General features: G+C 36.8%; 1 protein-coding gene across 4 annotated transcripts in view; it reads left to right on the top strand.

Moving 5' to 3' along the window:
• Window positions 1-24,886, top strand: part of MON2 (MON2 homolog, regulator of endosome-to-Golgi trafficking) — a 145,158-nt gene that overhangs the window by 64,396 nt on the left and 55,876 nt on the right. For all 4 annotated transcript variants that reach the window (XR_011977243.1, XM_072655240.1, XM_072655241.1 and 1 more), the window contains 3 exons: window positions 97-390; window positions 2,322-2,520; window positions 11,610-12,238. Coding sequence is in view for 3 of the 4 variants with exons in the window: in XM_072655240.1 (XP_072511341.1) it covers window positions 97-390; window positions 2,322-2,520; window positions 11,610-12,238 (1,122 nt within the window). In the remaining variant the exon portion in view is untranslated. The remainder of the gene's footprint in view (window positions 1-96; window positions 391-2,321; window positions 2,521-11,609; window positions 12,239-24,886) is intronic.

Consider the following 24,886-nt stretch of genomic DNA (forward strand, 5'->3'; position numbering starts at 1 on the left):
CTTATTAATTTCAAAACAGCCTAACTATATACTAACTAAAGACTTGAATTATTATATCTATAAGCTAATGTTATTTTTTTCCACTTTATTTCATAGTGGAACATTTCAGATTATTTTTTCCAAAGAGGTGAAACTATTGAAAAAGAATTGAACAGAGAAGAGGTAGCACAACAGAAGCAAGCGGAGGAGAAAGGAGTAGTTTTAAACCGTCCTTTCCATCCTGCACCTCCATTTGACTGTTTGTGGCTATGTCTCTATGCCAAACTTGGTGAACTCTGTGTGGATCCACGGCCTGCCGTCAGGAAAAGTGCAGGGCAGACTCTCTTTTCTACCATTGGGGCACATGGAACCTTATTGCAGCATTCAACATGGCACACTGTTATATGGAAGGTATTCTAAAGGATCTGGGAGTCTGGAGTTCCTATGGGAGAGAACTTTTTGTGATACTAATTTAAGGTGTTTTAAGACAATGGAATTTCCCCATTCCCTTTTCATAATGAAAAAAAAGCACCCTCATAATTTGAAGATATTTTTATCTTATAAACAGAGAATATATTAAAGCATCACACCAAAATGTTTTTCTGATTTCATATCTTGTTCCTTCCTCTTCGATTATTTGTCCCTTTTTCTTCTGAGCCACAAACTGGAATATACCAGGGAATATTACAAAAGAAAAGTAATTATAGCTGATAATATAGTGATAGTGAATTTTTAAAAATTAAGAGCCACTGACAAACAGGAAAAAAAATTTCAGTGGCATAATTTTAAAGAAACAACCTTAATATTTACTTTTTCGGGAAGAGAGATATAAAATACTTATACATTAAAAAATTAGGAACAAAAGACTTGACAGTATTCTCCCTTCTCCATGCTTCCCCTTTCTCCCCCTCCCCCCACCATGAGAATATAAGTTCCTTAAAGGCAAGGACAATTCAGAAGTTCATAGATCTTGAGCTATAAGAAATCATCTAGTCCGGCCTCCTCATTTGAGTCCAATATATGTCAAAAATTGCATAGAAGTAAGGAGCAAGCCTAGGATTTGAACTCTTGTTCTGTGCTTCCAGTTTCAGTTCCCTCTCCGCTGTGCCACTCAATTTTTCCTTTTGTTTTAATATTCTTGAACCTAGGGTGTTGGCCCACCCTAAGTGGGCATCTACTTTTATATAATAAATGTTAACAAATTCTTATTGAATTGTTGAACTGAACCCAGTTACTACAACAAATGAAAACAAACACACACACACATTAACAGGTTGTGCTCTAAAACATTTTAACTTAATAACACATTTTCCTATATAAACAGGTCGTAATATCTCTGAATAGCTCACAGACACACATTGAACAGCTAATACCTTTGAATCATCGTCATTCTAAAAAGACTTAATCACCCGCTAACTGTGTTTCCAGTTTCCATGCAAAGATATGTTCAAAATGTCAATTTTGAACTTCAGGAATAATTACTTTCTGTCTCCCAACCCCATATCTCCTAGAAGAATCAAGATTGAATAGTCAAGACTGAAGTTGTTTCCCTTGAAAATAAATGCTGTTGGTAAACGAGTGGAATTGAGGGAAGAACAAGCCCAAGGGAATACCCTCTTATCCAAGTCCCCTCTCTTTCACTGGACCTGGCTGAATTTGAAGGTTCAGCTCTTTAAGCACTAATCTATGTGGAAGGGAAGGAGAGAGATGGGACAATGGAAATTCCAACGGCAGCATCTAGAGGGAAGGGAGTAGTTCTTATAATTCTCTCTAATTCCTTTTCAGTTTGTTAACTTCCTGATTTGGCATGTAGAGCATATTACATTTTCATACTTATTAAATATTCATACAAATTAAAATAGTTTGTTTTCATGACATAACATTTATCTACTAGACTTTTAGAATACATAAGTTAAAGATTTTTAAAGTCATATCGTGTTTTAAGTGCTACCATTTGGTACTTGTCCCATAAGTTAGAAAAAATTAAGCTGATGGCAAGTTTAGGTCTATAGGCTAGAGATTTCCCTGTCCTTCAGTTCCATAAGAGGAAGTCTCATTGGTGAAATCCACATTATGGAATTATACCTCTTTCCTCTTACCTGGAATGAGAAATTACCTCAAGGTTATTTTTTCCAAAGTACGAGTATCTCAGAGACCAGAAATATGGAAATAGACTACCTGTCAGGGTTATTTTGAGGAAAGGTCACAAAATAAACTATTATATTTGTGATCTGAACCACTTTTGGCCTTGGATAGAATGATGCCTTTTCTGTGGCACTTCCTCAGTTACCTTTGCCATCGTTCATAATTGATGAGTAATATGTCATTTCTATACAATGTAGGTTCTCTTTCATCTACTGGACCGAGTTCGAGAAGCTTCTACCACAGCTGACAAAGAGAAGATTGAGTCGGGTGGTGGCAACATACTCATTCATCATTCAAGAGATACAGCAGAGAAACAGTGGGCTGAGACATGGGTATTAACATTGGCTGGAGTTGCAAGAATCTTCAATACCAGAAGATACTTACTGCAACCTCTAGGTATATTATTCTAAAATTTGAGAACTACTGATTACATTTAGCAACACAAGTACATTAAACCAAATCATGTAACTTTTTGCTTAACTTTTAAAGATAGAATCACATGGGACATTACTTTAAGAATACTTAATCATAACATTTATGTTTTGAAAATGTTTAGAAAACCTTTTCTATGACAATTCATAGTACAAGGACAAGTCATTATATTATTTAGTAAGTTAATGCCTTATTTGAAGTTGTGGGTGTTTGGCTTATTCATTGAACAGTCACTTATTTGGCGATTAACAAGTGCAAAGCACTGGAGTTATCAAGACAATGAAGAAACAGTCCCTTCCCTGAAGGAGCTTACATTATTTGGGAGGAAATAATGTGTATGTAGAAAAGTAAATATAAAGTATATGCAGAGTAATTTCATGGGGAGGACACTAACAACTGGAGGGTCATAATAGGTGGTACTTTTTTTTTTAATAATATTTTATTTTCCTCCTCCAATTACATGTAAAACAATTTTTAACTTTTTTTTAAGTTTTGAGTGCCAAATTCTATCATTCTCTTCCTCCCTTTGCCCTCCCTGAGATGTTAAGCTGTCGTATGTAGGTTATACGTGTGTAATCATTATTCCATATTATTCAATTTATACAAGAAAACTCAACTTTTTTAAAACATTTTTTAACAATAAGGTTTTTTTAACTGAGGTCTGTACATTGATTTTTTTTTTTAGACATAATGCCATTGTACACTTAATAGACTACAGTATAGTGTAAACATAACTTTCATATGCAAAAATTTTGTGTGACTCGCGAAATTTGCTTTACTGAGATAAATTTGCTTTACTGGAACTGAAGCCATAATATCTGTCAGGTACACCTGTACCCTATCATTCATTGTTTTTTTGTTTGTTTTAATTAATTAATTTATTTATTTTAGGTTTTCAGCGTTCGTTTCCACAAAATTTTGAGTTCCAAATTTTCTCCCCATCTCTCCCTTCCCCCTTCCCCAAAACGCCTTGAATTCTGATTGCCCCTTCCATAAATGTGCCCTCCCTTTAAACACCCCACCCTTCCCTTATCCCCATCTTCTCTCTTGTCCTGTAGGGCAAGATAAATTTCTATACCCCGTTACCTGTATTTCTTATTTCCCCATTGTATGCAAAAACAATTCTCAACATTCATTCCTAAAACTTTGAGTTCCAACTTCTCTTCCTTCCTCCCTTCCCACCCATCCCCATTGGGAAGGCAAGCAATTCAATATAGGCCATATATGTGTAGTTTTGCAAATGACTTCCATAACAGTCATGTTGTGTAAGACTAACTATATTTCCCTCCATCCTATCCTGCCCCCCATTTCTTCTATTCTCTCTTTTGACCTTGTCCCTCTCCAAGAGTGTTTACTTCTAATTGCTCCCTCCTCCCATTTACCCTCCCTTCCATCATCCCCCCCACCCCTCACTTATCCCCTTCTCCCCTACTTTCCTGTAGTGTAAGATAGATTTTCATACCAAATTGAGTGTGCATGTTATTCCTTCCTTGAGCCAAATGTGATGAGAGTAAGCTTCACTTTTTTTCCTCTCACCTCCTCCCTTTTCCCCTCCATTGGAAAAACTTTTTCTTGCCTCTTCTATGAGAGATAATTTGCCCCATTCCATTTCTCCCTTTCTCCTCCCAATATATTCCTCTCTCATCCCTAAATTTTATTTTTTATTTTTTTTAGATATGATCTCTCCCTATTCAACTCACCCTGTGTGCGTGCTCTCTCTCTCTCTCTCTCTCTCTCTCTCTCTCTCTCTCTCTCTCTCTCTCTCTCTCTCTTTCTCTCTCTCTCTCTCATACTGAGAAAAGTTTCAAGAGTTACAAACATTCTCTTTCCATGTAGGAATGTAAACAGTTTTAGTGAGTCCCTTATGGTTTCTCTTTCCTGTTTACCTTTTCATGCTTCTCTTCATTCTTGTGTTTGAAAGTCAACTTTTCTTTTCAGCTCTTCTGTTTTCATCAACAGTGCTTCGAAATTCTATTTCATTGAATGACCATTTTTTCCTCTGAAGAATTATGCTCAGTTTTTCTGGCCAGGTGATTCTTGGTTTTAATGCTGGCTCCTTTGACTTCTGGAATATCATATTTTAAGCTCTTCGATCCCTTAATGTAGAAGCTGCTACATCTTGTGTTATCCTGACTGTATTTCCACAGTACTCAAATTGTTTCTTTCTAGCTGATTGCAATATTTTCTCCTTGACCAGGGAACTCTGGAATTTAGCCACAGTGTTCCTAGGAGTTTCTCTTTTTGGATCTCTTTCAGGAGGTGATTGGTGAATTCTTTTAATATTTATTTTGCCCTCTGGTTCTGGAATATCAGGGTAGTTTTCCTTGATAATTTCATGAAAGATGATGTCTAGGCTCTTTTTTTGATCATGGCTTTCAGGTAGTCCCATAATTTTTAAATTGTCTCTCCTGGATCTGTTTTCCAGGTCAGTTGTTTTTCCAATGAGATATTTCACATTGTCTTCCACTTTTTCATTCTTTTGGTTTTGTTTTGTGATTTCTTGGTTTCTCATAAAGTCATTAGCCTCCATCTGTTCCATTCTAATTTTTAAAGAACTGTTTTCTTCAGTGAGCTTTTGAACCTCCTTTTCCATTTGGCTAATTCTGCTTTTGAAAGCATTGTTCTCCTCATTGGCTTTTTGAACCTTTTTTGCCAATTGAGTTAGCCTATTTTTCAAGGTGTTGTTTTCTTCAGCATTTTTTGGGGTCTCCTTTAGCAAGGTGTGGACCCACTTTTCATGCTTTTCTTGCATCCCTGTCATTTCTCTTCCCAGTTTTTCCTTCACCTCTCTAACTTGATTTTCAAAATCCTTTTTGAGCTCTTCCATGGCCTGAGCCCATTGAATATTTATTTTGGATGTTTGAGATACAAAAGCCTTGACTTTTATGTCTTTCCCTGATAGTAAGCATTGTTCTTCCTCATCCAAAAGGATGGGAGGAGATATCTGTTCACCAAGAAAATAACTTTCTATGGTCTTATTTTTTTACCCTTTTTTGGTCATTTTCCCAGCCATTTACTTGACTTTTGGGTCCTTTGTCAAGAGTAGGGTATACTCTGGGGACCTGTAAGTTCTCAGTTCCTCCAAGGTGGCACATTCAAGGAAGAGGAGTTTATTCCTCAGAGGCCACCATCTCTGCCACCTCTCAGGACCTTGTTCAGGACTGAGATTCAGATCAGCTGCTTAGTTCCTTACAGGGTCTTTAAGCTGATCTGCTCCAACAGTGGAAGCTAGGGGGCCACCACTGCAGCTGCCTGGGGCCAGTGCTAGGGGAGGACCCTGCTCCCTTCTTGCTGTGGTTGGAAAAGCTATCTCACTGACCTTTGGCACCTGTGGTTTAAGGGATTTGCGAACCGCCGCTGCTACCTCCATTCCCAAAGCCTGCTCTGGCCCTGTTCTGGTGCCATGTGGCCAAGGCTGGGCTGGGCTCTGCTCCGCATCTGGTGCGACAGACCTTTCCTGTTGGCCTTTCAGGTCATCCTGGGCTGGAAATCACCTCCACTCTGTTATTCTGTGGCTTCTGCTGCTCTAGAGTTTGTTGAGTCTTTCTTTACAGGTATTTTATGGGCTTTGGGGGAAGAGCTAGAATATGTCTTTCGCCTCCTCCCCCAAGACTCAGATTTTTTTTAAAAAGAAGTTAAAAAACAGTATGCATCAGTCTGTATTCAGACAATATAAGTTCTTTCTTGAGATAGATAGCATGCTTCATCATGAGTCCTTTGGAATTGTCTTGGATCATTATTTTGCTGAGAAGAACTAGCTTATTCACAGTTCTTCATCATACAGTATTGCCATTGCTGTGTACAAAGTTCTCCTGGTTCTGCTCACTTCACTTTGCATCAGTTCTTATAAGTGCATGTTTTTCTGAAATCATCCTGCCTATTCTTTCTTATAGCACAATAATATTCCATCACAAATCATAAACCACAGCTTGTTTAGCCATTCTCAATTGATGAACATCCCCTCAATTTTTAGTTCCTAGCCACCACGAAAAAGAGCTACTATATTTTTGTACAAATAAGTCCTTAGGAGGTGGTACTTTAACTGAGTTTTGAAGGAAGCTGAGATTCTACAAGGTGGATGTAAGGAGAGAGGGCATTTTGTGTAGGGATGGACAACCTTATGCAAAGGAATAGAAATAGAAGAAGAGATGTCATATATGAGGAACAGCAAGAAAACCAGTTTGGCTAGAACATAGAGTAATATTCAATAATCCTGAAAAAGCAAATTGGGGCATTTTTATTCACTTATGCCATGGTCTGGTTGTTTCTTGGCATCCAGTGAGTCTCACCCCTCATGTCTGTGCTGAATCCTTGGACTGTGGACAATTCCCTCTCCCCCACCACTCCACTTTGCCTTGCCTTAGGGATCAGCAGAGTCTTATCAGTAGCTCCTTTTTATGGGGTCTCTTTAGGATTCTTCCTAGTTCAACATCAACTGCAAAAATGTTTATTTTTTGTGTTGTGTATGCATAACTTCCCTAGACTTTTTGTCATGGAAATCATAATTCTGTATATCTCGCTAGATGAACGCTTGGATCACAGTTTTTCATATTATATGCCTGCTAGTGTTTTCTATGCAAAATATTACTGCCAAGATCATAATGCAACCTCATGCATTAAGTAATGATGTCCTGAAGAATTCCATATCACTGACTGCTCCTCCTTCTGAGGTGTAGTCAAGTCTGTGGAAAATGCTGCTTATTCCAAATTTAAAGTACCAGCAGTTTTCTAAAGTTGAATAAGGAGAGATCTGCTTTGTACTTTCCTACCATAACCCCTTCAGCTTCCAGTGACCATATGAGTAGTCTAAGTAGTGAAGGCTAAAGCAATCATGAATTGTATAATTACAGAACAGACAAGAGATCAGCATTTTGAGCAACAGGCAGGGGTAAAAGATGCCAGATCCACTCTTCACAAAGGCCTTGCCACAGAAAGAACAAAGTACCATCATATAGCTGTGGCAGACCATAAATTAAAAGTGAAAAATGGAGTGGTGACAAAAGAAGATAGACTATTTCAGCCTGTTCCGTTCCAAGTAGCACACCTCATTGTTTTCTCATGTAATTACTTCAGTAGCTAGTTTACTCTTGGATCTTCTGTTTCTTAACCTGGCCTAGATGTCAGCAGCATGGATTCTGGAAATGGAGGTAGGAACAGAAACTCATCTGAAAAATGGATTATTCTGTACAGATATAAAAATAAAAAAGTAGATTAGAGCCAAATTGTAAAGAGCTCCAAAAGCTAAGTAACAGTTTATATTAACCCCCTAGAGACAGAATGAAGCAATAGGAGTTTCTTGCCCAGAAAGTAACATGGTTTAGATGTTTGCCTTAATAATACCAGTTTGGCAGTTGTGAATTGGAGAGGGTAGAGACTGGAGCCTTTTTAGGAGACTTATTTCAACAGTCTAGGCCTTATTGGATGATTCCCTGAACTAGGATAGTGGCTGTGCTCTTAGAAAGATGATGGAATTATTGTGGAGGTAGAATCAGCAAGGCTGAGCTCTTTCTATTATGTCTACTTCTCTTTCCAGACTGATTGCACATGGTTCCCCCTCATGCATTCTGCACTCCAAATTGTTGTGTTCCTTGTACAAAGCATTCTATTTTCAGGCTCTTTGCTTCTCTATCGCCTATGCCATATGTCTGCTATGCTCATTATGCTCTTCTTATTTCTGCTTCTTAGAATCCCTAGAGTGATGAAAGCTTAGCTCAAGTATCGCCTTCTTCAAGAGCTCTTTCCTTATCCCGTCACTTGTTATTATATTCTCTCCCATCACTGTGTATTATTTTGGTATATGTATTATATTTATCTGTCATCATAGTATCCTCATAATGTAGTGGTTCTTAACCTTTTTGTGTCATGAAACTGATTGGTAGTCTGGTAAAATATATGAAACCCTTCCCAGGATAATGCTCTTAAATGAAAAAAAGTACTTAGGATTAAAAAGGAAACCAATTATATTGAAATATAGTTATCAAAATATGTTTTTTCAAACAAGATAGACTCCAAATTAATAACTCCTTTCTGCCCTAGTAGATTATGAGCTCCTTGAAGTTAGAGAGACCAGTGCCTACCTATGTAGCATAGAGACTGTGTTTAATAAATAATTTTTTTTGATTGATTTTAACAGAATAAGGAGGATGACTTTAGGTTTCAAACTTCTTTTAAATGAGTTTTTATTCTCTTACTATTTTAAGAGAATTGTTGTATGCCATGAGAGAGATAATGTCTTGGTTTTGTTTTATTTTAATATAAATTTGGAAGAATTCTATACACAGTGACCCATTAGTTCAGTAAGAACTAAGGATCAGTGACATCCATGGTTTTGATTCCATGTATTCTGTATTCTGTGGTAACAGATAGCACCCTCACCCATATCTGATCATTGAACAATTGCTTATTAGTTCAAAAGGTTAGTTAAGCAAAAAAAGGCAAATCTATCAGCACAAAACATCTCTTTTCAGGAGTAGCTACGCAAGCTTCCCCACATATATAGAAAAGAATTCCTTGTGTACCTGTAGTAAGAAACAAATATTATTACTTTGACTTCGGTTCAAGTTTTCACACACAAGTATGAAAGCATTGGAGTCATAAGAAAGTACTTACATAACCAGTATTACTGGTTATATATAACCAGTTTATATATAACCATTTATATAACACTTTCAGGTTTACAGAATGGGTTACAAATATTATTTCATTTGATCCTCACAAGAGTCATTTGAAGTAGTCAGCTAGTATTTAAATGCTAGTTATGTGTCAGATACTTTACAAAGCACTGTGGACAGAAAAGCAAAAAAAGAAACAATCCAAGGAGTTCCCTGTCTGATGATGCATTTTTTATTTTTGTGGAGATAATCTGTGATTTCTTTAGATTGTAATTTCATTTTCTGTGTTTAGAAGTTCTCGGCAGTTCTATTCAATGATTTCCTTCATTATGGTTTTAAGATTTTTAGTTCTGTTGTGTTCTTCTGGGAGACTTATGATCCTCAGGCTGTCTCTGTACATCTTATCTCTGAGATCTGTATACTTTGCTTATGTAGTGAGTATGTTTTCTTTTAATTTTTTTTTTCTTTTCTTCTAAAACATCCTTCACTTCTGGGTATTTGCATTCCCAACTTATTGTTCTCTTGTTTTCTTTGGTGAGACTTGCCATTACAGATTCAAGCTTTTCTATTCTGCTCATTTTTGTGGTACAGGACATAAATTCTACTCTCATAATCTTCATTATCTTTTATGTTGTGGGTTCCACATTCTCCTTATGTTCCACAAAGTCCTCTGTTTCATCAAGTGTTGGATCATTTTATTTTGCATAATTTGTGCATAGGTGTCTATATTTGTTTAATAGGTCTGTTGTTACTATTTTTCCTGTTGATTTCTCAGTTTATGCTCAAGGTCTATGGGATTTCTTCTTCCTGCAATCTTTGGTATTTTTGATCTTTTCTCCCACTTAATTCCTTAATTCCCTCCACTCTGATTGTGGTTTCTTGTATCTCAAAGCATCTCACTCAACTTCTTGCCACACTCGGAAATACATGCTTTACCAGCCTAGATCTCTGCCCCAGCTGACTTTTGGGTGTTCAGAACTGGCTTCAGCTGGATGCTGTGCTCTTTACTTCAGTCTTCATTGAGTGCTGCACAGCTCCCCACATGTACCGTGTCTCCACATGTTCCTGGTGACCTGTCCCACTCCCTTTATTCCTTAGTTCTCTTGCCTGGCATCAGCAATTTAGCACCTGTTTTTCTTGGCACCAGTAGTTTAGAGTCTATTTTCCCCTGTATTGGAAGTTCAGAGCTTTGCAATATTTGTGCTTCTGGGTTGCAGCTCCTGGCAGACTTTTGATCCTGAAGTGCTGTGGCCAAGCTACTGATCCTTCAGTAAGGTTCACATTTGATCATAGCATCAATATGACTTGGATTCTTGAAAGCTAACAGCACAGCACAATCTCTGGTTGGCCTTTTCAAATGAGAAAATCTTCAAATACTTCTTTAGTAATGATGGACTGTATGTATGGCTCCTGTCCTAGCACCAACCTAGCAGAGTTCAGGTGGACTACATGGTGATGACCTTTTTGGCCACAGAAACTTTTGAAAAATGATTATGAAGTTGTTGGGTTGTTATCCAGTCGATGAAATACTTACATTAATGTCAGAATCTTGTATTCTTGATAAAATAGATTGGTGTACTTTTCAATTGCATTTTCTTCCATATTAGTAGCAAATGATTAATAGTTGAAAGCTATTAATGAAAAATGCAGTGGAATTCTAATTAAAACTTAAAGTGTAACTTTCTAATAAATTTTTTCCTTATATTTAAAAAAAAATTATTTTCGGACTGTACCTCTCTCTATCCCTTCCCAGAAAGCCATCCCTTTTACTAACAAAATTTTTTTTAAAGGAAAATAAATTTAAAAAGTAGTTCTGCAAAACTAACCAGTTCAGTATACTATGCAGTGTTACTGTGCAGTGTTCCACGATCATGGGCATCTTTCTGCAAAGTGGAGGAAGTGCCTTACCGTATCTTTTTAGGACCAAAATTGATCATTATAAGTTTGCAGAATTTAGATTCAAGTTATTTTGTTGCTTTTATTTCCTTTAACATTGTTGTAGTCATTGTGCACATTGTTTTCTTGATTCTGCTTACATCACTTTGCATCAGCTCATATAAGTGTTTCTATGCTTCTCAGTATTCTCATAGCTTGTTTCAACATTCTCTAGTCAATGATTATCTACTTTGTAATTAATTTGAACAAAAAATTTTTTTTAAATTTGTTTTCAGTTTTCAGCAACCACTTCCATAAGTTTTAAATTTTCTCCCCCTTCTTTTCCCCTCTCTCTATCTCCCCTCCCTCCCCGAAACGCAATCTTTTATGGATTTTATGGGTTCTACACATACATTCCTATTAAACACCTTTTCACATTAGTCATGTTGCATAGAAGAATTAAAACAAATGGGAGAAACCATGAGTTAACAAGAAAAATCTCTTTTACTAATCTGTTATATGTATTAATCACCTTTTAACTAATGTTTCTTCTCCTTTTCCTTATAGGAGATTTTCCTAAAGCTTGGGATGTTCTTCTTGATCATATACAATCAGCTGCACTCAGCAAAAATAATGAAGTTTCTTTGGCTGCTCTGAAAAGTTTCCAGGAAATTTTGCAAATTGTTTCTCCTATGAGAGATTCTGATAAACCTGAGACACCACCAGCAGTTAATGTACCTGTGCCTGTCCTTATAGGGCCAATGTCTACTCCTGGTCTAAGTAGGCCATTTATGAGAACAGATTCCATTGGAGAAAGACTTGCACGCTACCCTGGATCTGAACCATCTATAGTTGCAGATGAGATTGAAGATTTGAATCTCTGGTGGGCTGCATGGAATACTTGGTATAGAATTGGATCAGAAAGTACTAAGCCACCTCTTACTTGTAATAAACTAACTTTTATTCCCAGCCAGCCTTTTCTTACAGCTTTAATTCAGATATTCCCAGCTCTCTACCAGCATATAAAAACTGGCTTCAGCATGGATGATCTTCAAAAGTTGGGTATCATCTTACACAGTGCTGTCTCTGTCCCTATCAGTTCAGATGCCTCTCCTTTCATCCTTCCATCATACACTGAAGCAGTTTTGACAAGTTTACAGGAAGCAGTGCTTACAGCTCTAGATGTTCTCCAAAAGGTAACAATTTTAGATGCCTTCTAAACAATAATACAAATTATTCTATGGTATTTTAAACTCATCACACTTAATTTAAGGGTAAAGTCATCCTTAAAAATACTTCTTGAGAACCAGTTATTTTGTTCGTAATTATCTAAGATACCTAAAGTATTGCTTAAGAAAAGAATTTATCTTAGTCCCTGTATCTTGTTTGTGTTCTCACAGTTTTTGGTTATGATCCTACAGCTTTACATAGGAAGGAATGCCATTTAGGGGGAAACAAGGTATGGCAAGTATTTCTGATTGACAGATTACTAATAAAATCTTTTGAGTTTTTAAAAAATAATTAAACAGTGGTATCTTAAGTACAAAGTGTGCCATGACCTGATCAAAGTACAGTTATGTCATTGAATGAAAAAACTTCATTCATAAAAACATTTTAAAAAAAAAAAGACATTTATTGATCCTTTCCTATATGTAATTTACTATACTGGACTTTGGGGAAGATATGAAGATTAATAAGATATAGTCTTAATATGGTCATATGTTTTGCATGACTTCACATGCATACTGGGTATCATTGCTTGCCTTCTCAGTGGGTGAGAGAAGGACTGCAGGGACGAGAAAATTTGGAACTGAAAATTTTAAAATGAATCTTAGAAAAATTAAGATATAGTTCTTCAACAGTTCATAGTTTAATAGTAGTGAAAACTTGTCTATTAGAAGTTTATCTACTAATAGTCATTGAACATTTATTAATCGTTTACTACGTGCTGGTACCTACTATCTGTATCCATAAGTGCTGTGAATACAAAGATCAAAAAAAGAAAGCCCTTGTTCTCAAGAAGCTCACAGTCTGATGGATGGGACAACATGCAAACCATTCTGTGCAAAATAAGCTATGTATGGGATAAATAGCAAATAATCCTCATAAGGAAGGCACCAGAGTTAAGGGGAATAGGGAAAGGCTTCCTTTTGAAGGTGGGATTTTATCTAGGATTTGAAGGAAGCCAGGAAAGTCAGGACGTAGAGATTAGGAAGGAGAGCATTCCAGGCCAGGGAGACAGCCATTGAAAATACTGAGAGTTAGGAGATGGAATGTGTTAGTCAAGGAAATACAAGGAGGCCAGTGTCACTAGATTGAAGAGAGGGACAGGGGGGTGGTGTAAGGTGTAAGAAGACTGGAAAGGCAAGGGGATATCAGGTTATAAAGGACCTTAAATGCCAAACAGGAAGACATTATATTTGTTCCTAGAGCCTATAGGGAACCACTAAAGTTAGTTAGGGGTGGGGGTAGAGGAAGCTTAATCAAAACTGCTGTTTAGGAAGATAATTTTGACACCTGACTGGAAGATAGAATGCAATGAAGAGAGAGACCTCTGGCAGGCTGACCAACTATTACAGAAGTCCAGGCATGAAGTGATGAGGGCCTGTAACAGTGTGGCGGCAATGTCAGAGGAGAGAAGAACACACATTTGAGAAATGTTGCAAAGGTAAAATTGATAGTCCCTGACAACAGATATAGAGGGGTGAGCCTCTGTGAGAAGTTGAGGGTAATACCCATGTTGTGAGCCTCGGTGATTGGGAGGATAGTGCTATCCTTGACAGCAGTAGGGAAATTAGGAAGAATGGAGGATTTTTAGGGAAAGATGAGGTCAGTTTTGAAAATTTTTCATTCAGAATATGCAGGTCATTCAGTTCAAAATATCTAAGAGGCAAAGTTGAAAATGAGAGACTAGAATCATCAGCATAGAGATGATAATTGAATCCATGAGAGCTAATGAGATCACCAAGTGAAATAGTATAGAGGGAGTACAAGCAAGGTCAAAGGAAGGCATTTTTTTAAAATAATACTTTATTTTTACCTCAATTACATGTGAAAGTACTTTTTTAAATTCTGAGTTTTTTTTTTAAAGTTTTGAGTTCCAAATTTTATCCCATCCATCCTCCTTATTCTACCCCTCCTCCCTGAGATACTAAGTAATCTGATAGAGGTTATATATGTGCACTCATGTAAAACATATTTTCATTTTAGTCTTTTTGTAGAAGAAAATTTGAACCAAAAAAAGAAGGTAAAAAATACAATGTTTCAGTCTGTATTCAGATATCATCAGTTCTATCTTTGGAGACAGAGCATTTTTCATCACAAGTCCTTTAGGATTATCTTAGGATTATTGTATTGCTGAGAAGAACTAAGGCATTCACAGTTATCATTGTTGCTGTTGTCACTGTGTACCATGTTCTAGTTTTGCTCATTTCACTTTGTATCAGTTCATGTAAGTCTTTACAGGTTTTTCTGAAATCTGAAATTCATCATTTCTTATAGCAGAATAATATTCCATTACAATCGTATACTGCAGCTTGTCCAGGCATCCCCTCAATTTCCAATTCTTAGTCATCACAAAAAGAGTTGACATAAATATTTTTGTACAAACAGGTCCTTTTCCTTTTCTTCTTATCTCTTTGGAATGCAGACTTAGTAGTGATATTGCTGGATCAAAGGGTATGCAATTAAGGCATAGTTAAGTGAAAGTATTTTTAAAGAGAAAGAATTGTGAATATTTGGAGGTAAAGGGAAAGACTGAGGATTTAAGAAAAAGAAAGGATTATTGTTATAGTGAGATCTTGGAGGAGATAGAAGAAAATTGGGATGAAGTACAAAGGTGAATAGGTTAGCCTTGGAGTGGTAAGGAGAACCATCTTTATCTTAGAATCAGGAGGGAAGTAAGCAGAAATTTGGAGGTGAAGATAGGATGTATGCTGGATGGTCTCCATTTTCTCAGTAAAATAGAAGTCAAAATCATCTGTTAAGAGTGTGTGTAGCAATTAAAACAATTTTCAGGGTGCACAGTTTAAGTAGGTAAAAGAGGCAGTTGGACAGGGAATCATTAAGAAACAAAGGAATTAAAAGGGGAGAAAATTTGTAACCCAAAATTTTGTGAAAATGAATGTTAAAAGTTAAATAAATAAATTTAATTTAAAAAAAAAAAAAGAAACAAAGGAATTACTTAACAGCAGGGAGAGCCTAATAGCATAAATCTCTAATAGGTTAAATGTATGTCCTTTATGAGTTTCTCTAGGAGTCTCCAGTCCAGAAACAAGGGTAAACAAAAGAAAATAGATGGTGAAAATGACCTAAACTTGGAAATTGGGGTGCAAATGGCAGAGTCAAGCAGAAAAGGAATTCCCATATGATCATGATTGTAATAGCTCATTCATCATCATTCATTGATGATCATTGAAATATAGCTACAAATAGAGTTCAGGCTAAATAGAAAGGTAAGGAAATCCAAGGTAAGGGTGATAGCAGAATAAAGGAGAACAAAGGAGAATTGAAGGACAGAAGCCATGGTGAAGAGGAAGAGCTGATTCAGATAGGAAAAAATGAAAGAGGAAACAGTACAAGATTGTAGGTTGAGAGGAGACTTTCAAAGTTTGTAATGTTGCTCTTCTCAGCAATACAATGATCCAAGACAATTCCAAAAGACTTGTGATAGAAAATACTGTCTACATCCAGAGAAACAACTATGAATTCTGAATGCACATTGAAGCATACTATTTTTAAATTTTGTTTTCTCTCTTGGTTTTTCCCTTTTGTTCTGATTCGTCTTTCGCAACATGACTAATGTGGAAATATGTTTAACACGATTGTATATGTATAAATATGAGTGAACGTCAATAGTAACTATCTTGGGGAGGAAAAGGGAGGGAGAAAAATATGGAACTCAAAATTTTACAGAAATGAATGTTGAGAACTATCTTTACATATAATTGGGGGGAAAGTGAAATACTCTTAAGAAAAAAAATAAAAAATAAACTGAGTGGAATTAGTGTACCCCTCCCCCCCAAGAAAAGTTCATGATGTTGGAGTGAGTGTGTTATTATCAAGCAGTGGCAGCCTGAGATATGGCTGGAATACATTTGAACTCAGGTAGACCTTAGGGCTTACCTAGTTCCAACTCTTCCTTTTTACTGATAAGGAAGCTAAGACTGAAGATGCAAAGTTTAGAGACAAAGTTGATACTAGAGTTCAGTTGCTGCACTGCCTAGTATTACATAGTCAAAGTATGCTACTAATACCAATATATCCTCCTGTAAAAGATTTAGGAGTGACTCTTTTAATCTAATTTAAAAGGTCATGGCCGGGCTTGGTCATGCACCAATTATCCCTGCTGCAGAGATGCTGAAGCTAGAAGGTCTCTGGAGCTTGAGAATGTGCTAAAAGTCTATGAAATGTTCATACTTAGTGTGACCCCAGTGTAGTGGGTCCTTAAGTTCTTGCCCAGGGCCTCCAGCATACCTAAGAAGGGATTAACCAGCCCAGGTTGGAAATGGAACAGGTCAAATGTCTTTAGCCATTCATTCAGCAGTGTGATTAGACTTGTAAGTAACTGCTGTACATCCAGTCTCGTAACGTATGAAGACTAGTCTCCAAAAAATAAAAGGAGGTCATGATTCATGAAGTGATAATTGTAGAAACCTAAAACTAAGGGGAAAAAATGAGCTTTCTTAAAATCAACTCTTTCTTCTTACTCAGTTCTACAAGTCTATCACAGTTACCACATTTCAGAGACAGGAGGGGAATGAAATTTTGTGACCACCCAAGAGGCACCAAAAAAAGTAGGAGGGGGATGTAATTTTGTGACCATCTAAGAGGCACCAAAAAAACTGTCTGTATGATTTTCCAACCTAAACAATGGTAAAATAATTCTTGCCATATAGCTTACCCTGAAACTCAGAACTAACATAGCTTGGAGGCTCTATAAATATTTTTCACATTCCTGAACTTTGCAGTGTTTTGGGAAGCAAATAAGATTGCCCTATAACTAACAATTACCTGGCTGTTACAGTGAGAGTAAGGGGGTGTTGGATTTTTTTTCCTGTTTTTTTGGCTTGTCCCAGTCTTTCTTGATGTTTGTTGTTTGACTTTGGTATTCATTTTGAAGCCTTGGATTTTTTGTATAACCATCAATTTTCACGTGCACAGAATTCTAAGTATCTAAAATCTACCATTAAAAACATTTACTGGTTTGAGAGATAAAAGCACTGTTGCAGTCCCAAGTTACTATTTATCTTACTGAAAAGCTTTTAATACTAAATATAAACATTTGAAAATACATAGTGTACAAATTGCCTATTTGCTTTTCCTATAAAGTAAAATTTATTGACTAAGAAACTAATTTTAACCCTAATTTCCTTTTTTAATAATAGCATATGGAAATGGCACCAGGTGTATTTTTAAGTATCAATAAACATTTATTAAGCAGCTGTTATGTAACTAGCCTTGTGCTGTGTTTATTAGTTCAGTATTCCAGTTATACTTCCATATTAAAAAAAAAAAAGATTACTATAAGAGAAGACATGCCATGAACTAGATGCCATTTTTAAAACAATTAAAATAAAAATATCTTTAATATCTCTGGCAGGAAAATCACAAAGCCATTTCAGCAACAAAATTTTAAATAGAACTAATAAATATTTTACAGGACCAGTTGTGGTGACACAAACATGTCCCTGCTGCAGGGGGCAGCTGAATCTTGAGTTCAGGATTCCTGGGCTGTAGTAATACTAGAGCCCTTTGGGGGTCTGCACTAAGTCTAGCACCAATGTAGTGAGTCCTAGGAGCAAACTGCTGTCAGGCTTCTTAAGGAGGAATAAGAACTGACTCAGGTCAGAATAAAATGAAGCAGATTAAAGGTTCTGAGCAGATCAGTATTGCAATCTGCCTCATGAGTTGCCATTCAGTTTCCAGATTTGATGAGATAGGGAGATGAGGTCTCCTACACCTCAGAAAAAAATATTTTTTTTAACAACAAAATACCATTTCTGATGAGATAGTTTAAAATTACTTGCCTTGAGAATAATAAAATTAAGTTAAATTCATCAAGTATTTATTGAACATGTTATGGAATGCCACACTGCCATACTACACTAAGTGATAGCCAGAGAACCCTAAAAAATCCTGTTTTTAGTGAGGCTGAAGGATGTGGAATCTTATCACAAAAACTTACAAGTTATTTGACCTTGGGCAAGTCACTTAACCTCTCAATTTCAGTATCTTCATATTTAAAATGATGGCTTTGGAGTCAGTGTCCTTGAAGATCCCTTCCAGCTCTAAATTTATTATGCTATGATGTTTCTACTTGTAAAGTGAAGGAATGCCAGATGTATTCTAAATTAAATGAATTCATATATTTAAATGTTTGCATATTTTGAAAAAAAAGCATGAAATTAAGCTGATTGAAAGTGAGAACTGACTGAATCTGGAAGTATTCAAAAATGAATTCAAAACTGAGAAGCCAGTTTCTAGCACCTCACCACTGGACTAGAATTTGTAATGTTGTACCTCTTACATCTCCTTACCATTGAAACATAGTTTAATGATAAAAGGCATCCATTTTTTGTTTACCATGATGAATTTTCTGTTTAATGAATGTTAAAATGTTTTGGGGTAGTGTGTATGTAGTTTAATATTTTATTTTTCCCCATTAATATTGAATATTTTAATAAAATTAAATTTAGTTTTGATTAATTTGTATTTGAACGGGGTTTTGGGGGGCTGTTCACCCAGAGCCGACAGGTCTTATCTGACCAGCAGGACCTGTTGACCCTGGAGGAGCATGCTGTGAGTAATGGATGAGGTGGGAGGCAAAGATGTAAGGCAACTCCGTTTATTCAAACTAGCTCAGGCACTTATATAGTATCTTGTACGCCTTAGTTACGTAAGCAGCTCAAGCAAGATTAAACTAGTTTAAGCAAGTTTTGCTACTACTTTCCAGCCACGTTTCAGGAAGTATCTGGTGGTAAACAGGGGTGGAACCCTTACTCCCAGCGCCATCTTGTTCATGCCTTACCAATCTCCCCTCAGTTTACTTGAGCCGTGATTGGTGTACGCCGTCCAAGAGAGCTGAGGGTTGGGAATTCCCTAACATATATTCTCAATAATATTTTCCTCAGTTACACGTAAAAAGAATTTTAAATTTTTGAAATTATGAGTTCCAAATTCTTTCATTCCGCTGTTGAGAATGCAAGCAATTTGGCATGTTATACATGTGTAGACATGCAAAACACATCTCTATGTAAGTCATGCTGTGAAAGAAAACACAAAACTAAAAAAAACCCAAAACTCAGAACCACCTAAGAAAAATCAAGAAAGTAAAGGAAAAGTGTCTTCAATCTGCATTTAGAGTCTACCTCTGGGGGTGGACAGCACCTTTCATCATAAGTCCTTCAGGATTTTCTTGAATTATTATATTGCTGAGAATAGCTAAGTTATTCATAGTAGATGTTGCTACTGTGTTCAGTGTTCTCCTGGTTCTGCTCATTTCACTTTGCATCATTTTGTATGAATCTTTCCAGGCTTTTCTAAAAACATTCTACACACAGGAGAATTCTAGTATTCTATTAGAATCATATACAACAACTTGTTCAGCCATTCCCCAGTTAATGGACATCTTCTCAGTTTCTACTTCTGTGTCACCACTAAAAGAGCAAAAGAGCTTCTATAAATATATTTGTACACATAAGGTTGTTTTCCTTTTTTTTTTTTTTTTTTTAATCTCTTTGGGATACAGACCTAGTAGTAGTATTGCTTGGTCAAAGGGTATGCATGGTTTTGTAGCCCTTTGGCTATCATTCCAAATTGATCTCCATTATAGTTGAATACATCTTCACTAGCAGTGCATTAGTGTTTTAATTTTCTCATATCTCTGCCAACATTTGTCATTTTCCTTTTCTGTCATATTAGCCAGTCTGGTAGGTGGATGATGGTAGCTCAGGGTTGTTTTAATTTGCATTTCTCAAATTAATAGTGATTTAGAGCATTTTTTTCATATGATTATAGATAACTGATTACTTTGTCTGGAAACTGCCTGTTATAATACTTAAAATCATTTATCAGTTGAGGAATGGCTCTTATTTATATAAATTTGACTCATTTTTCTATATGTTTAAGAAATGAAGTCTTTATCAAAGAAACTCACTGGAAAAAATTGTTTTGACAGTAATGATTACCAATTATATATTTCCCTCCATCCTATTCCCACTTTTATCTTGCTCATTCTTTCCTTTTTACCCAGTCCATTCTCAAAAATGGTTTTTTTTAATTTAATTTTTAAGTTTTCAACATTCATTTCCACAAAATTTCAGGTTCCAAATTTTCTCCCCATCTCTCCCCTCCCCCCACCCCAAAGTGTCAAGCATTCTAATTACCCCTACCACCAATCTGCCCTCCCTTCCCTTATTCCCATCTTCTCTTTTGTCCTGTAGGGCAAATAAATTTCTGTACCATTGCCTGTATTTCTCATTTCTAAGTTGTATGCACGAACAATACTCAACAGTTCTTCCTAAAACTCTGAGTTCCAACTTGTCTTCCTCCCTCCCCACCCATCCTTATTGGGAAGGCAAGCAATTCAATATAGGCCATATATGTGTAGTTTTGCAAGTGACTTCCCTAATAATCATGTTGTGTAAAACTAACTATATTTCCCTCCATCTTATCCTGCCCCCCATTTCTTCTGTTCTCTCTTTTGACCTTGTTCCTACACAAGAGTGTTGACTTCCAATTTGTCCCTCCTCCCATTGCATCCCCCTTCCATCATCCCCCACCCCTGCTTATCCCCTTCTACCCCACTTTCCTGTATTGTAAGATAGGTTTTCATACCAAAATGAGTGTGTATTTTGTTCCTTCCTTGAGTCAAATGTGATGAGAGTAAGCTTTATGTTTTCTCTCCCCTCATCCCTTTTTCCCTCCATTGAAAAGTCTTTTTCTTGCCTCTTTTATGAGAGATGATTTGCCCCTTTCCATTTCTCCCTTTCTCCTCCCAATATATTCCTCTCTCACACCTTAATTTCATTTTTTAAGATATGATCCCATCCTATTCAACTCACCCTGTGCTCTCTGTCTCTGTCTCTCTCTCTCTCTCTCTGTCTCTCTCTCTCTCTCTCTCGTGTGTGTGTGTGTGTGTGTGTGTGTGTGTGTGTGTGTGTGTGTGTGTGTGTGTAATCCCACCAACTACCCAGATACTGAAAAAAAGTTTCAAGGGTTACAAATATTGTCTTTCCATGTAGGAATGTAAACAGTTCAACTTTAGTAAGTCCCTTGTGATTTCTCTTTCCTGTTTACCTCTTCATGCTTCTCTTGATTCTTGTGTTTGAAAGTCAAATTTTCTTTTCAGCTCTGGTCTTTTCATTAAGAGTGCTTGAAAGTCTTCTATTTCATTGAAAGACCATTTTTTTCCCCTGAAGTATTATATTCAGTTTTGCTTGGTTTTAGTCCTAGCTCCTTTGACTTCTGGAATATCATATTTTAAGCCCTTCGATCCCTTAATGTAGAAGCTGCTACATCTTGTGTTATCCTGACTGTATTTCCACAGTACTTGAATTGTTTCTTTCTAGCTGATTACAATATTTTCTCCTTGACCAGGGAACTCTGGAATTTAGCCACAGTGTTCCTAGGAGTTTCTCTTTTTGGATCTCTTTCAGGAGGTGATTGGTGGATTCTTTCAATATTTATTTTGCCCTCTGGTTCTAGAACACCAGGGCAGTTTTCCTTGATAATTTCATGAAAGGTGATGTCTAGGCTTTTTTTTTTGGTCATGGCTTTCAGGTAGTCCCGTAATTTTTAAATTGTCTCTCCTGGATCTGTTTTCCAGGTCAGTTGTTTTTTCAATGAGATATTTCACATTATCTTCTATTTTTTTCATTCTTTTGGTTTGGTTTTGTAATTTCTTGGTTTCTCATAAAGTCATTAGCTTCCATCTGTTCCATTCTAATTTTTAAAGAACTATTTTCTTCAGTGAGCTTTTGAACCTCCTTTTCCATTTGGCTGATTGTGCTTTTTAAAGCATTCTTCTCCTCATTGACTTTTTGAACCTCTTTTGCCAATTGAGTTAACCTATTTTTAAAGATATTATTTTCTTCAGTTTTTTGGGGGGTCTCTTTTAGCAAGGTATTGACTGGTTTTTCATGCTTTTCTTGCATCCCTCTCATTTCTCTTCCCAGTTTTTCCTCCACCTCTCTTACTTGATTTTCAAAATCATTTTTGAGCTCTTTCATGGCCTGAGACCGTTGAATATTTATTTTGAATGTTTGGGATACAGAAGCCTTGACTTTTATGTCTTTTCCTGATGGTAAGCATTGTTCTTTCTCATCTGAAAGGATAGGAGAAGATATCTGTTCACCAAGAAAGTAGCCTTCTATAGTCTCATTTTTTTTTCCTTTTTTTGGGCATTTTCCCAACCAGTTACTTGACTTTTGGGTTCTTTGTCAAGAGTAGGGTATACTCTGGGGATCTGTAAGTTCTAGTTTCTCCAAGGTGGCACAGTCAAGTGTGTACACTGGTCTGGGAACAACCAGAAAATTTTGTGCCCAGAATCTGCGAGTAATAGAGTTTCCTCTCCACAGCCACCTGGCCTCCCGTTCCACCAAGCCAGCACTGGGGACTGAGATTCAGATAAGCTGCTCAATTCCCCCAGGGGCTTTAAGCAGGGGCAGGGCCAGCCATTCAGTGTGAGAGAAAGATCAACTGCTGAAATCCCCTAGGAGAATTAGGTGGGGGCAGGGCTGCTACACAGGGCTGAGGTAAGGATCAGGTGCTCAGTTCCCCCAGGGGATTTATAATCCAGTAATGGATAAGGGTTGCTGTGGGAGCAGCTGCTGCTGCCCCTTGAAACTGGAGCTATGGGAAGGCCCCAGCCCCTACCCTCTTCTCAGTCAGCTGAAAAACCCTCTCACTGACCTTCGGTGCCTATGGGTTGAGAGGTCTGCAAACCTCCACTACTGCTGCTGGGAATTCTGCCCCCAAGGCCTGCCTGGGTCCTCTTTCCATACCTTTCCTCTGGGCCTGGGCTGGAAATCTCCTCCACTCTGTTGTTCTGTGGCTTCTGCTGCTCTAGAATTTATTGAGAGTCTTTCTTCACAGGTATTTTATGGGCTGTGGGGGAAGAGCTATTGTATGTGCATCTTTCTACTCCGCCATCTTGGCTCTGCCCCCACAAAAGTGTTTTGCTTCTGACTTTTACCTCCCCCAAACTGCCCTCCCTTTATTAGCCCCCTGCCCCCTTCTCTTATTTCCTTTCCCTCCTACTTTATTTTGTGGTAAAATAAATTTCTACACCCGACTGATAGTGTATGTTATTTCTTCTTTGAGCCAATTTCCATGGGATTAAAGTTCACATTCTCCCTTCCCCCATTTTCCCTTCCACTGTAAAATCTCTTTCGGGCCTCTTTTGTGTCAGATAATTTACCCCATTCTAACTCTCCCTTTCCCCTTCTCTTAGTGCATTCTTCTTTCTTATACCTTAATTTTTTTTTTTTTTGATAATCATATAATCACATTAAACTCAGACCTCTGGTTTCTGTACTTCTTCTAACTTCCCTAATAATGAGAAAGTTTTTAGGAATTACAAGTATCATTTTCCTATGTAGGAATATAAACAATTTAACCTTATTGAATCCCTTATGATTTCTCTTTCCTATTTACCTTTTTATGCTTCTTTTGAGTTCTCATATTTAGAAGTCAGATTTTCTATTCAGACTTGATCTTTGGAATGCTTGAAAGTCTTCTGTTTCATCAAATGTCCATTTTTTTCCCCATGAAGGATTATACTTAGATTTGTTGGGAAGCTGACTCTTGGTTGTAATCCTAGCTCTTTTGCCTTGCAGAATATCATATACCAAGCCCTCTGATCCTTTAATGTAGAAACAACTAAATTATGCTGTCTGTGGCTTCATGATATTTTAATTGTTTCTTTTTGGCTGCTTGCTGTATTTTCTCTTTGACCTTGGAGCTCAGGGATTCATCTGTATTTAATCTATAAAATACCTCGATGTGTCTGTATCTATCTATAAATTTATCCATAAAATTTCTGGAAATTTTCATTTGGAGATTTTTCAGGAGGATGTCTAGGCTATTGTTTTGATCATGGCTTACGGGTGGTCCAGTAATTCTTGAATTAGCTCTCCTGGATCTGTTTTCCAGAAAAGTTGTTTTTCTAGTGAGATATTTCACATTTTCCTTTATTTTTTCATTCTTTTGATTGTGTTCGATAGTTCCTTGTTATCTCATAAAACCATTAGCTTCTATTTGCCTGATTCTAATTTTTAAGGAATTATTTCTTCTTTTGTACCTTCTTTTCCATTTTGCCTATTCTGCTTTTTAAGGAGTTCTTTTCTTCAGTGAATTTATGTATATCTTTTTGCATTTGGCCAATTCTGCTTTTCAAGGCATTCTTTTCTTCATTGGATTTTTGTAACTCTTTTACTGTTTGACCTATTCTGTTTTTAAGGTGTTGCTTTCTTCATTATGAGAGTGTGTATGTGTGTGTGTGTGTGCATGTGTGTGTGTGTGTGTGTGTACATGCCTCCTTTACCAAACTGTTGACTCTTTTTTCATGATTTTCTTGTATCCTCTCATTTCTTTTTCCAATTTTTCCTTTACCTCTCTTACCTGATTTTTAAAATCCTTTTGGAGCTTTTTGATAGCCTGGAGCTAATTCATATTTTTCTTCGATGTAGGACTTTTGACTTTGTTGTCTTCTGAGTTTGTGTTTTGATCTTCCCTGTCACCATAGTAATTTTCTAGAGTCAGGATTTTTTTTTCCTGCTATTTGCACATTTTCCAGTCTTTTTCTTGACTTTAACTCTCTGGTAAAGTGGGGCTTTGCTTCC

This window comes from Notamacropus eugenii, chromosome 3 (genome assembly GCF_028372415.1).
Source record: "Notamacropus eugenii isolate mMacEug1 chromosome 3, mMacEug1.pri_v2, whole genome shotgun sequence".
In the NCBI taxonomy this organism is placed as follows: Eukaryota; Metazoa; Chordata; class Mammalia; order Diprotodontia; family Macropodidae; genus Notamacropus; species Notamacropus eugenii.